The sequence below is a fragment of the Eschrichtius robustus genome, chromosome 8 (assembly GCF_028021215.1).
Source record: "Eschrichtius robustus isolate mEscRob2 chromosome 8, mEscRob2.pri, whole genome shotgun sequence".
NCBI classification, from domain to species: domain Eukaryota; kingdom Metazoa; phylum Chordata; class Mammalia; order Artiodactyla; family Eschrichtiidae; genus Eschrichtius; species Eschrichtius robustus.
The window spans coordinates 123856078-123869888 of NC_090831.1; the positions used below are offsets into that span (position 1 = coordinate 123856078).

Below are 13811 nucleotides of genomic sequence, written 5' to 3' on the forward strand. Positions count from 1 at the left end.
CCCCCCCGCCCCCCCCACCCCGGCTCGCCCAAAGCCTTGAAAGGCCCCAGATTGTTCTCTGTCGGCACAGCGATCCTTCTCGAGGGACCCTTCCGAAGCTCGGCTGGGGCTCAGCCCGGGTCCCAGCCCGGGTCCCCTCAGCCCCAGCGGAGCCTCCGCCCTCCCCCTCCCACCAGCCTTTGGCCACGCCGGGTAGGTGGGCGCGGTCCCTTCCTGACTCGGACCGCCGTGCCCCAGACGTTCTCACCCTGTGATCTGGCATCACTTCTGAACTTCCCCTCCGACTGCACTGGAAACCTATTTCTAAAAACCTCTTCCTCCCCAGAAACACTATGTCAGGAAGATCCCGACCCTGCGAAGCTGGTCCAGCCCCTGCTTTCCTCTCCCCGCGCGGTGCTCCATCCTCAGGGGATAGAGTAGCCGCTTCACCCAGCCGAGCGATGCAGGCGGAACCTGGAGGTTCTGAGACCGTGACAGGTCAGGGGACAGGCCCGAGGTACGTGCGTGCGTGGTGGCGGTCTCTGTGCTGGACACGTGGACGTGAGGACGGGAAAGGCGGCCGACGCAGGGCGGGGAGACAGTCATCTGGAGGGCTTGATTTCAGGGGCTCTGGGATGTTCCTCCCGCTCCAGCGCAGGTCTCCCCAGCCTGGGGGGGGGGGGGCACAGAGGTCACCCCCGCCCCCTCCCCGGGGAGTCGTGCCTGTGGGCAGCCTTCCTAGGAAGAGGCGGGTCTGGGAGGGGGCTGCTCGCCCCACCCAGGGCTGAGATGAAGGCCTGGAAGAGAAAGGGGGGTAGGCCCGCTCCTCCGGCGTCCCCTGACTTCACGACTGTGACACAAAGCAAACTCCCACCCTCACCTCGGGGAAGTCAGCGGGAGCTGCCTGACTCCTTGAGAAGAAGCGGGCAGGGAAGCTGGCCGTTTGGACACTGATTTTCCACATTCACTCTCCCGATATTTCCCAACCCTTGCACAATTACGATTCCATGAACTGAGCATTTAAAGTGGTCAGTGTTTGCCAAAAACACTCTTCCTGATTTTATCTAAATTTAAGCCTCCTGGGCTTTCACCCATGAACTCTTTTCCTTCCTCCTGCTGGGCTGGGACTGAGTTCTCTCCAGGCCGGGCTCCGGAAGCTTCTCTGACCACCTTTTTTCTGTGCACCTGAACTGCCCCTGATGTGGGACAAATCCCTACATCATTAGAAGCTTTGCTCGGATGCCTGAAGCCACGTCCCCTTGGGCTATATCCTGAGAAGAAGGTGGAGGCTGCTTTAGAATCTCAGCAAGAGTTCTGGAGAGAGCTTTCTTTCTTTTTTTTTTTAAGTTTTTAAAAAATTCTTGAATTTTATTTTATTTCTTTTTTAATACAGCAGGTTCTTATTAGTTATCTATTTTATACGTATTAGTGTATATATGTCAATCCCAATCTCCCAATTCATCCCACCACCACCCCCCCTTCCCCCCTTTGTGTCCATACGTTCGTTCTGTACATCTGTGTCTCTATTTCTGCCTTGCAAACTGGTTCATCTGTACCATTTTTTTAGATTCCACATATATGCATTAATATTCGATATTTGTTTTTCTCTTTCTGACTTAGTTCACTCTGTATGACAGTCTCTAGGTCCATCCACGTCTCTACAAATGACCCAATTTCATTCCTTTTTATGGCTGAGTAATATTCCATTGTAGATATGTACCACATCTTCTTTATCCATTCGTCCGTCGATGGGCTTTTAGGTTGCTTCCATGACCTGGCTATTGTAAATAGTGCTGCAATGAACATTGGGGTGCATGTGTCTTTTTGAATTATGGTTTTCTCTGGGTATATGCTCAGTAGTGGGATTGCTATGTCATATGGTAATTCTATTTTTAGTTTTTTAAGGAACTTCCATACTGTTCTCCACAGTGGCTATATCAACTTACATTCCCACCAACAGTGCAAGAGGGTTTCCTTTTCTCCACACCCTCGCCAGCATTTATTGTTCGTAGATTTTCTGATGATGCCCATTCTGACCAGTGTGAGGTGATACCTCATTGTAGTTTTGATTTGCATTTCTCTAATAATTAGTGATGTTGAGCAGCTTTTCATGTGCTTCTTGGCCATCTGTATATCTTCTTTGGAGAAATGTCTATTTAGGTCTTCTGCCCATTTTTGGATTGGGTTGTTTGTTTTTTTAATATTGAGCTGCATGAACTGTTTACGTATTTTGGAGATTAATCCTTTGTCCGTTGATTCGTTTGCAAATATTTTCTCCCATTCTGAGGATTGTCTTTTCGTCTTGTTTAGAGTTTCCTTTGCTGTGCAAAAGGAAAGCAGTCTTTCTTTCTTTTTCTCTCTTTTGCTCTGCTGGGGTCTCCAGAGTGGTCTCGGAGATGATGAGGGAAATGTGGGTTATCAAGGAGAGAGTGAGGGAGGGGAGAGCTTTGGTTCCCTTTTGTCCTCAAAAGTATTTTCTCTACCCTTGGGAGAAAATGATACAGGTGGGCAATTGTATGTATAGAGAGAGGGGGGGAGGGGGGAAGAGAAAGAGAAAGAGAGTTAGTTCTGATTCAATATGATGTCATTAGCTGGAAGGAGTACAATAAACGCTCATCCATTTCGTCACACCATGATGGGGAACCATATAAAACAACAGTGTGTACTTGGGAAATAAATTCCTTTTTCTGACCTGCTGGAGATCTCTGCTTCCTTTACCTTATTTACTCACTAGTGTCTTAAAAAGAAATTAATGTACAAAAATATACTACTTCTTCCCTTGGTTGGGAAACAACATAAAGTCACTTCTCTTTTATTATTCAAAGTGATGTCACTTCAGTCTCCCTCTCCACGTCTAAAAACAATTTTTCTTCCTTTCCTCACATCCCCCACTCTCACCGTCACTCATTTCACACCATTTATTGAGCACTTACTATATGCCAGACACAATATTAGGACTTAGGGACACAGAACAAGACGGACATGGTCTCTGCTCTTAGAGAGTTTCGTACTAAGGACAGCAAAGAGAAAATGAAAAAAGTAGACACAATAAATAATACCAGATAGAAACAATGCTATGATGACAGTAAGGAGAGTCAGGATATGGGGAGTTAGGGTGAGGCTTTCTTTATATGGGGGTGTGTCAGGGTCAGAAGAGGCTCGTCCCGACAGTGACTGGACTTCTCGGCTTGGCATAACCTTGGAGGTGCGTGTTTTGAGCTGAGCTGGGCTTTGCCTGTTGCACTGTGCAGAGATCCAGACGCTTGTAGGGAGGAGGCCAGGCCTCCATCCTTGGCCCTGATGAGATTCTCCCTGCCTCAGCCGTACGTTTCCTCTGAGGTGAAGCTTCTTGAGGGCAGGTGTACGTGCTTCCTTTGCTACCTTCTCTGATTCCTTCCTCACGCTCCAGTGACACTCTTCTTGAAAGAGGAGTGAACTTTCAAAGAGCTACGCAGAAAAGGGGCTTTTCTCCTTCACTTTCTTCAGCTGTGTTTCTTTATTTTTCAAGTTTGTATCCTTTATTTTCCTTGTTTGTATCCTGGGGCCCTATTATTGTATAAAAATACAAATACCATGTATTTTTAATCTGCGGTGTTTTGTGTAAGTAGCATTTTCTCAGTTGTCAGACATGACTTACGTATATGATAAATAAACTTCAATCTATTGGAAAAAAAAAAAAGAAACAGAAAGTACTTTCTTGTTGTTCCTCTATCCACTCTGTGAGTTGAACATTGTTGTGTTGCTTTTCGTCCCAACAGAACCAGCGGAAACCTGTGTCAGGAGAGAGAGTCAGAGCCGGGCTGCGCCATGTCGGAACTGAGGCTTCTTCTTTTAGGGAAACATGGCGCAGGGAAAAGTGCCACAGGAAACACCATTCTGGGCAAAGCTGTGTTCAAGTCCAGGTTCAGTGAGCAGGTGGTGACTAAAACGTGCCAGAGAGAGAGTGGGGCCACGCAGGGGAGGGAGGTTGTGGTCATCGACACCCCTGACCTTTTCTCCTCAATAGCTTGTGCCAATGACAAGGAAGGCTACATTGAGCGCTGCCTGGAGCTCTCGGCTCCCAGCCTCGACGCCTTGCTTCTGGTAATTCCCATCGGCCATTATAAGGTGGAGGACAGAGAAACAATCAAGGGCATCCAGAAGGTGTTCGGAGCTAAAGCCAGGAAGCACATCATTATAGTCTTTACTTGGAAGGATGATTTGATGGACGGCTTGCTGGAAGATTACATTGAAAGTGACGAGTCTGTTAGGGACTTGGTTCAAAACTATGGCGGCCGATACTGCGCTTTCAACAACAAGGCAAGCGAGGATGAGCGGGACGCCCAGGTGAAGGACCTCCTCTGCAAGGTCAGGTGTTTGGTGGATGAGAACCAAGGACCATACTGGGTGAGCTTCAGAAACGAAGACAGTAGATTCCAGGTGAGGATTCTTGTGAAGGTCTCCAAGGGTCTCTGTTGTTAGAGCTAGCGGGATAAAGGCACAAATAAGTGAAATGTTGCATGGGCTTTGTTTAAAGGGATATTTATCTGTAAACTGGAAAGATGAGGTTACTTTGAGTATTATACTTTATTGGCAAATTATTGGATATATTTAAGAGCTTATCTGACTTTACCCCTCATAGCATTGGACACATAAATGACTCATTAGACCCTCTCTTCCCTTGGCTTCAGTAAAACTATCCTCTTCTTGCTTTTTCGTCCTCGCTTGCTCCTCCAGAGAATGCTGAGTCCTCCTCTAATGACCTGACAGCTGGCATCTTCAGGGCTTGGACCTCGCCCTTCCTCCCTTCTCTATACTTGTGTCCTCAGGTGATTCCACGTTTTTACAGCTTTGAGCTTCATCTGTTGCTAATAGTTTCCAAATTAGTAACTCCAGTCCAGGTCTTTCCTCTTGAGTTCTGACTCCTTTGTCCATCCAATTGCTATTTGACATTGCTCTCTTAAAGAATCTCAGAGTTAACATGTCCAGACTTTTGTTTTCCCCTCTTGAATCTCTGAGGCTTCAGTTTTTCTCTCAGCTCTGTCCATGGCTGTCCGGCTTATCATGCTCTTCAAACCTAAGCCCAGATGTCAGCTTTGATACCACGGCCAGCTTGCATCTGATTTCCAGGAGATCATCGTCTTGTGTGATTAAGGCACCTGGAATCCACCTGCTTCTCTCTGTCTCCACTACCACCATCTGGTCCAGGCCAGCCTCTTTTCTTGCCCGTACTATTTTACACATATTCGCATAATAATTTTCCCCTCATTCCTTCTTGTGCCTTACCCTCCCCACCCCCATCCATTTCACGCACAATAGCCAGAGTGATATTTTAGTTGATTTTAAAACTTCTGATTTCATGCCAATTTAAATGTTGGGAGTGAGGCTTCCCCAGGCAGGTGAAGGGGATGTTAATTATGTGTTTGGCTCTTCATCCTTCATTGTCTCCATTTGCCCATCTGGATGCGGAAGGTTCCAAATTTTACTGGATCTCATGTTAGAAGAAGCTTCATCTCTATGTTGGGGGTGCAGTAAGGGAAGAAGACATTGGAGATACATGGGGAGCTTGATTTCCAATCTCCTCCCTTCCCCTGTCCCTCAGATGCACCACACAGCCATCACTTGACTAGTTTCTTCTTCCAGGGAGTCCAGAAGCTTTTCTTAAGCTTCTGGATTTTCTCCAGGACTAGCAGGAACTCTGGGAGACTCTGGAAAGAATTACTATTACTACTGGGGACTGCGGAGAAGTAAAGTTAGAAAGTGCTTCAGGAACAATGCCTGGGTTAGATGGTATTTGTGGGGCTTCTCTGAGTGAGAGCAAAACCCACCTTCTTACTTCTGGGAAACGTGTTGCAGCAGCAGTGGGGTCTCAAGGTCAGCTTCATCATGGACAGGACTACGCATGCCAGCAGCGACCATGACCATGACCTTCATTTGACCACATCCTAATCATCGAATTACTCTGAATTATATACTTGTGTCTCCATTCCTTTACTCTGTGAAAAGCTGAGATTTTAGATCTGTGTGCATCACATTCTCCTTTATTTTCTTTCTAGGATTGTGTGAATGAAGCTACATCTCAGAGGGAGGACCGTCCACATGGTAAGAAAATTCTTTTTATTTTTTCACACAAATATTTTAATAAAATTATCACGCAAAGTTGTATATATACACGTACAACTATTTACAAATATGTAAGCATATGTACAAAGACTAGAAAGGAATATACAGAAAAAATATGTGTTAGGATACTGGGGTTCTGTCTCTTTTAAATTATTTTGTAATTATTTTACACTGAGGTAGGACTATTGTAGTGTTAGAGAATCTTGTATAAATGTATTTGTTCAAGAGTTTCCCTGTCAATATCCTTTTCTGGGTATACATCATAGTTCAGTGGTACCTCTTCAACCCAGGGAGATAACTGTATATTAACCTGAAGACCTGAGAGAGAATGAAGCTACATCTCAGAGGGAGGACCATCCACATGGTAAGATAATTCTTAAAAAAGTATTAAGCTCATATCTGTATTCTTTTGAATGCATCATGCATCAAAATGAAGTGGAAATATTATCTAGATAAGTCAGAACAAAAATGCACCCTGGAGCCCTAGCTCAGGTTGGTGCCCACAATCTGTCTCCCAGGGAACTGCTAACACTTGTGAGTAGGTGCAGCACCAGCAGAGGTTCTGGACACCGCGCGGGTGTCCCCGGCCTTCCCTGAAATGTTACGGAGCTGGGCTTGTCTCTTGCAGCTTCTTTCCTGACTCAGCCTCTTCTCCCCAGCCTGGGATCCAGCACTACCCAATTTTGGACTCCTACCGGGAGGCAGAAATCACTCCTTCATGGATAACACTAAACAGAATAACACCTGCAGAATTCAGTGATGGAGCTCAGTATCTGTGTGATGATTGCCATTAACGGTGCATTGTGCACACTGCACAAGTCAGTACACATAGATCTACCTTGTTCTGTTCGGTGGACGTAATGTGGTCCATGGTATGGGCATACGCGGCAAATTCACCCATCTCTTTGTTGTTGGACTTTCAGGTTATTTCCGGGCCAGCTCTGTGCAAGAACTGAGTATTTCACAGTGAATAAGATAGATGAGCTCTCTGTCCTTGTAGGACTTCCCAAAATAATAATTAAGATTAAAATTACAATTTTAATGATAATTATTGCAACTGACATTATATGCTGGGAGATATATATATATATAATATATAAATTATTAAATCCTCGTAGCATATAATATATAATCCTCATAACAACCTCACAATATAGCCCTTAATAACAATCCTATAAAGAAGGTGTTATTTTCATTATTCTCGTTTTACAGTTGAGTAAATTTAGCCAGAAATACGTGAATTTAGACAGCAGTAGGGAGTTAAAATTCTGTCGATGCCCGTCAGCCAAGACCCCCCAGGAATATTCCTGTTACTGAGCAAAACTGGGTGGAATGGCTTGTGGCAGTGAGGATATAGCACATCGTGGGGACCAAGGAGCATCTCAGAATGAGGGTGTTGACGAAGACTTTTTATAGGATGTGGGCTTGTGTGAGGTGATTTGGGGGAAAGTAGAAACTCTCCCAAGGCAACATAACACGGACATGGTGTCACTAGCGTTTCAGCTGCTTTCTTTAAATGCTGTGTTCTTTCCCCTTCCCGGACTTGGGGCTCAGATGCTGAGTATCACCCACTCTGATAGTGCCCTGGATGATACAGACTCAGTGACTATCCTTGTAACTGCGGGCTCTGTCATGTGCCCAGTGGGTCTGGTATTGACTTGGGATCATGGGAGAAGTGGTGGGGATAGTGTATGTGTGGAGAGACAGCTTTGTGGTGTAGGTTATTACAGTAATTTACCGAGGTATAATTTACATAGAGTGAAATGCACAAATCTTAAGTGTACAACTCGAGGGTTTTTTACATATCTACACATATGTGACCATCATCTAGATAAAGATATGGGGCATTTCCCTCACCTTAGAAGTTCTTACTGTCCTTCCCTAAAGGGAACCACTCTCCAGACTTCTATCAACATGGATTAATTTTGTGTGTTCTTGCACTTCAGATAATGACGTCCTGTAGCATGTGGTTTTGTCTAGCTTCTTTCACTTAGCATGTTTTGGCAATCCATCCAGGCTGCATATCAGTACATCACTTTTTGTTAAATTGCCGAGTGGTATTCTATTTTATGAATATACCACTAAGATGCATTTTTTTATTTAAGTTTTTAAAAATTTAATTATTGTTTTTTTATTTGATTGGCCGCCCTTCACGGCATGTGGGACTCCCCGATTCCCTGACCAGGGATCGAACCCGTGCCCCCTGCAGTGGAAGCACAGAGTCCTAATAACCGCTGGACCACCAGGGAAGCCCCCCACTAAGATGCATTTTAAACTCATCCTCCCCAGTTCTGCCTTAGCCCACGAACTTCCCGCCCCAGTAGTTAACTTCGGTAGCAAAATAAGAGGAATCCTGAGGCTCAAGACCAGTGAAGGCCAGGTTTAACATTTTCATGTTCCTGGGCAATCTTAAGCCCTTTACACGTCTCTTAAGTTGTTCATGGCCCTTTTCATGGCTTTCACTTTGATGGGTAGCTTCTGACTGGGTCTAGGGTTCTACTGGTTCAGAGGACCACTGCCATTCTCTATACAAACTGACAAGAGAGTTTTAAAATCTCAAAAGAGAGGTATGAGAAATCCTAAAACCTGTCCACATCTCTGCATTCAGACGTAAGAAGAGACTCTGAATCTGTCCTTTTGTCCCAGGGTCAGGAGAGGATCATCACCAGGCTACGGGATGTGAGCCGAACCACGGGCCGTCAGCACTGAAGGTCCTGCTCGTGGGGAAGCACGGTGTGGGCAAAAGTGCAGCCGGAAACAGCCTTCTGGGGAAGCGGGTCTTTGAGACCCAGTACAGTGAACAGCCAGTAACCCAGAGGTGTAAGTCCGAGAGCAGAACCTGGAGAGGGAGGAAAGTTTTGATCATCGATACTCCAGACTTCTCATCTCCAAAGGATGTTGAACAAGACCTCTTGAACAGCACCTTTCCAGGTCCCCACGCCTTCCTGCTGGTGACCCCACTGGGCTCTTTCAATGAGAGAGATCGCGTGGTGCTGCGTACCATCCGCAGCATTTTTGGAGATAAATTCGTTGAGCACATGATTGTTCTCCTCACCAGGAAAGAAGATCTAGGGAATCAGGATCTAGATACGTTCTTACAAACCGGAGCTAAAAGGCTCTACGAGCTCATCAGGGAATGTGAAAACCGATGCAGCGTCTTCAACTATAGAGCAACGGGAGAAGAGGAGCGGTGCCAGGTGGATGAGCTCCTGCAAAAAATTGTGAGCACGGTGCAGCAGAACGGGGGCAAGCCTTGCACCTTCAGGGGGAAAGGTAAACGACGCCTAGAAAACCTTTTCTGCATACTTAAAAATAGATATAAATGTACAAGAACTTTATTTTCTGAAGGGCACAGCGGAGGTCAAAAGGACAGGTCTCTTACTACTAACTGACTCTTTCTCCTTTCTATCTCAAATTTTACTAAATTTATGTGCCTGTGCATGCACTGTCCTGACCTGGTCTTTAATTTTCTCCCAACTTTTCTCCCATCTCTTCAACTGGTTGCTGAGCATCTTGAGGGAAGGAGTTGGCCTTTTCCAGTCTCTTGTCTTCCCCACAGCGTAGCTGTTGCCCAGGGCTTAGCGCTCAGTGCTGGTGCTGAGATAGTCCTGGTTCATTGGTTTTACCTTTCCCTTCTTCCTCTGGTCTCCTCTCCTTTCCCCAGCCCCCCGCCTCTTCCTTTCCTCCCTGCCCTCCGCCTTTCTTGACCTCTTTGTTTACTCTCTTGGTTCTTTACTCTTCCCTCTGTTGGAGAAGGGGGGCTGTTTTGACCAGACAAGGGCAGGGAGCCTGAATGCTCGTGATGGTCATGCCCCACATGGCACTCGGTGGACTTTATTAGTCCAGCCACACCACCTCACCTGCTGCCTAAGCCACGCCACCTCACCTGCTGCCTAAGCCACGCCACCTCACCTGCTGCCTAAGCCACGCCACCTCACCTGCTGCCTAAGCCACACTACCTTACCTACTGCTTAAGCAGAAGCCCCCTTGTAGCCCACTCAGTGCTACAAATTCTATTGACCTGAGCTGAGATTCTTCCCATTCTACTCATCCCATTCTCTTCTGCTTCAAAGATCCTCACCTAGGAAGAACATCAGAGCAAAAGGAGCAGGTCTGTTTGTTGTGCGCTTTCACATTCTTAATGGGGATCCAGGTGCTGGGCAGCCTCCTAAAAGCACAGACATGTGGGGAAGTCAGGAGGGGCTGTGTGGAGAAAGCACGATTTGAAGCAGGCTTTGGAGAATGGGTAGAGTTTGGATGGCTGAGTACAAAGCTCCAGAGAGTGCACTAGCAGCTGGAAGCAAGGAGGTAGAACTGAGCATCTACTTGGGAGAGGACAAAGGGGCGTGGTCTCGATGGAGATGAGGGCTCACACCTCTAGATGTGGGATGGGGAGTTTAGACCAGATTGCAGAGGGGGTGAGAACCACACCCTCCAAGGGCATGGAAGAGGGACTTTTAATCTATTTTTTAATCCTGTATGTTAAACTATGAGATTGTGGGTTCAGGATAAGCAATTGAATAATTTCTCCCAGAAGGAAGAATGTGGGATGGGCTTTCCTCTCTCTTTGTTTTGAGGCAGATATCAGTAACTTGGTAAAAACTCACAATCGAGAACTGTGAGACCTGAATGGAAGAGAGAGATCACAGTACAAGTGCAAAGTCATAAGGAAAACCCCAATAACACATATTGTAAGATCTTTGTGCATCTATCATCTCATTTATAGGGAAATTTATTCTCCATTATTGACCCCCCCCACAGAACAGTGTTAGTGGATATTCATTACTATAACCAGGGAGTGCCTTTTGACTCATTGATGAAAGATACAGTTAGACACAATTAAGAGTAACGTGGTTTTTAGATACATATGTATATATGTATAACTGAATCATTTTGCTGTACACCTGAAACACTGTAAATCAACGGTACTTCAATAAAAAAAGACTAATGTGGTTTTAACGAGAAATGAATTTTAGCATGATCCAGCTGAAGGAACTGGTAATCCATTAATGACACATGTAGTTGTTTTTTCATGAAAAGTCAATTCTATGGAATAATTTTTCAAATACATCAAGGAGATTTTGCCACAGTTAGCATTAATTGGCAGTAGGAAGGCATAGTCAGAGCAGGAACAGAAGACAGAGATGAGGTGTATGGACAGGACCCGGCTAAGCAGGTGAAGAGTAATAAAGCCACTGGCACTCACAGGGTATCAGGGAGTCAGAGAAGGTACCAGAAAAAGGAAGCAGAGTAAATTCAGAGATGGGTACAGTGCTGTGTCAACGGATGAACGCTGAGCAGAGACTGTGGTCCACGTCCTGCTTCTGAGTTTACAGACTGTGTAATTTTGACAGGCTGTTCCAGTGCTTGGAGATGGAACTTTCTGAGAATCCTCTGCTGTAATTAATGGCAATAGTCTGGAGATGAAAGTTGTACCCAGATCAGCGCGTGGTCATGAATCTTTCCTGCTTTCTTTTCAACAGAGTCCCTGTGTATTATCCTCGTGGGGAGGAGCGGGGCTGGGAAGAGTGCCAGTGGGAACACCATCCTCGGGAGGCCGGAGTTCCACTCTCAGCTGGGAGCACAGCTGGTCACCAAGACATGCCAGAGCGGCTGGAGGACGTGGGATGGGCAGGATGTTGTAGTTGTGGACACTCCCTTGCCCTGCCTGGTGTCCGGAGCTGAAGGGGGTCCATCCCAGCTAGATGAGGAGGTCAGACGCTGTTTGTCCTACTATAAAGAAGGGAGTACGGTTCTGGTCCTGGTATTACAGCTAGGACGGATCACTCAAGAGGACAAAAAGGCAGTGGCGGAATTAAAGACCATCTTTGGAGAGGAAGTTATGAAATACACGATTGTGCTGTTTACCCGGAAGGAAGACTTAGAGACTGGGAAGCTTGAAGATTATGTCAAAAACACAGATAACAGATATCTTAGGGACATCATTGAGAAATGTAAGGGGAGATATTGTGCTTTTAATAACAAAGAAACTGGCCAAGCCAGGGAAGAGCAGGCAAGAGAGCTTTTGTCAGAGGTCAGTAACCTGATAAAGCGCCGTGGAGAGCATGAATATCCCCATCCATGGGGGAATGTAGGCAAAATAATGAAAAAATTTCAGCCCCAAAAATTACTAAATAATTTTAGAAGTACGTTACTGTAAAATTACTAAATAACTTAAAGGGTAGGTTACTGTAGGAAGCCCCACATTAGTAAATAATTTAAAAGGTAAGTTGCTATAGCAAGCTGAAATGCCTGGGGTCTCTTTAAGTTAGAGATACCCTCAGGCTACAAGCATGGGGGGTGGGCATGGTAAGACTGGTGGGATGGGAAGAGGGTCCATGACTTTGAGGGCTTGAGAGGTAAATGCATATCACATTGTGGTGCTTCAGCTCTTTGTAAGTAAATAAATTGTCAGGCTGGGGCAGGTAGTAGGGGATAATAAAGGAGAAAGAAAAAATAAGGTGGGGAAATCTGGGAAAAGGCTTCAGAGATTAGGCTGATATTAAGGATCAGAATCGAGTTCATCTGTGTAGGCAGATCGGAGGCAGGACAGACACTGGGACTGAAGCCAAGGCCAGCCTGAGGTCAGAATACAGATAGTCACATAAGAACCAGAGGATTCAGATACATGAAGGTAAGACAATGTCCAGTCAACTCCTGGGTGTGGCAGAATGGAGAAGCTGGACTCCTGTGGGCCTCTCTGATGCCCAGCACTGCTTGCCAGGTGCCCTGAGCTCTCCATCTCCACTGCGGCAGCACTCAGGCCTTCCTTTCTTCATCACATGATGGCTACTCCTTACTTCTTTCCCCAGTCCAAGCTGGAATGGAAAGTGGGACCTAGTCTACCTTCCTTTGCTGTCCCTGAGGAAATGAACAGGAGTCTGTGAAGTATCAGAAGATTTTATTGCCAATCATTCCCAGTGAAATAGACTAGAACAAAAATTAGAAGCATGGTAAAATTGCCAAGATTAGACAATCTTGCAAAAATTTAAAATTCTAAGTAAAATTCTAGATTTCCTCTAGAAAAAGTTATTGAAAACTCCTTTATACTTCTCTCTCTCATTCTCTTTCTTTTTCCCTCCCTCCCCCACTCCCCTTGTCCCTGAGGCTTAGGAATTAGGTTAAAACTCAAAGAGGTCAAATAATAATGGCTTAAACACATTAGGGGTTTATAGTGTCTTACATTAAGAAGTCCAGGAGTAGGCAGCCTGGGACCAGTGTGGCATCGACGTTCCAGCTTCTTTCTGCCTTTCTGTCCCCACCCATCGGCATGCAGCCTCCTTACTTAAGGTTGCTTCTTACGGTTCCAAGATGGTGGAACCTACTCACTGCTGAGTAGGTTATATTGAGAGCTGCCTCGTGTGGGTGACATATGAGAACTATGGAGTCTCCTCCCAGTTAGATGGAAGGTCAGATGTTTTCAATATTAACCACTTTACACATGCTTTGAGGACATGATCTATGTCATCATCAGCTTTTTTAAAATTTCAAAGTATCAGGTTACCTCAAGATTCACCCATTTATAAGAGCATGGACTGTCACCATTAATACTTTTGTACCCTGCATAACCCTTAATATGACAAATTCTGGAAAGTGTGTGTAAATATATTCAGTTGAGTGAAATAATAAAGATGAATTATATTATGAATTCACGTCCTCCTTCTGATTCCTATTTTTCTGACTTGGGGGAAGAGCATGCTTCCATGGAGAGGAAATGAAAATGTTTAAAT

General features: G+C 45.5%; 1 protein-coding gene across 1 annotated transcript; it reads left to right on the forward strand.

Annotated features, from left to right (window-relative positions):
• Positions 1–422: 422 nt before the first annotated feature.
• Positions 423–13607, forward strand: GIMAP8 (GTPase, IMAP family member 8). Its single transcript, XM_068550157.1, has 5 exons — positions 423–496; positions 3738–4398; positions 6015–6060; positions 8728–9354; positions 11565–13607. The coding sequence occupies exons 1-5, from the start codon at positions 441–443 to the stop codon at positions 12239–12241; spliced, it is 2067 nt and encodes a 688-aa protein (XP_068406258.1). The 5' UTR covers positions 423–440; the 3' UTR covers positions 12242–13607.
• Positions 13608–13811: the final 204 nt, after the last annotated feature.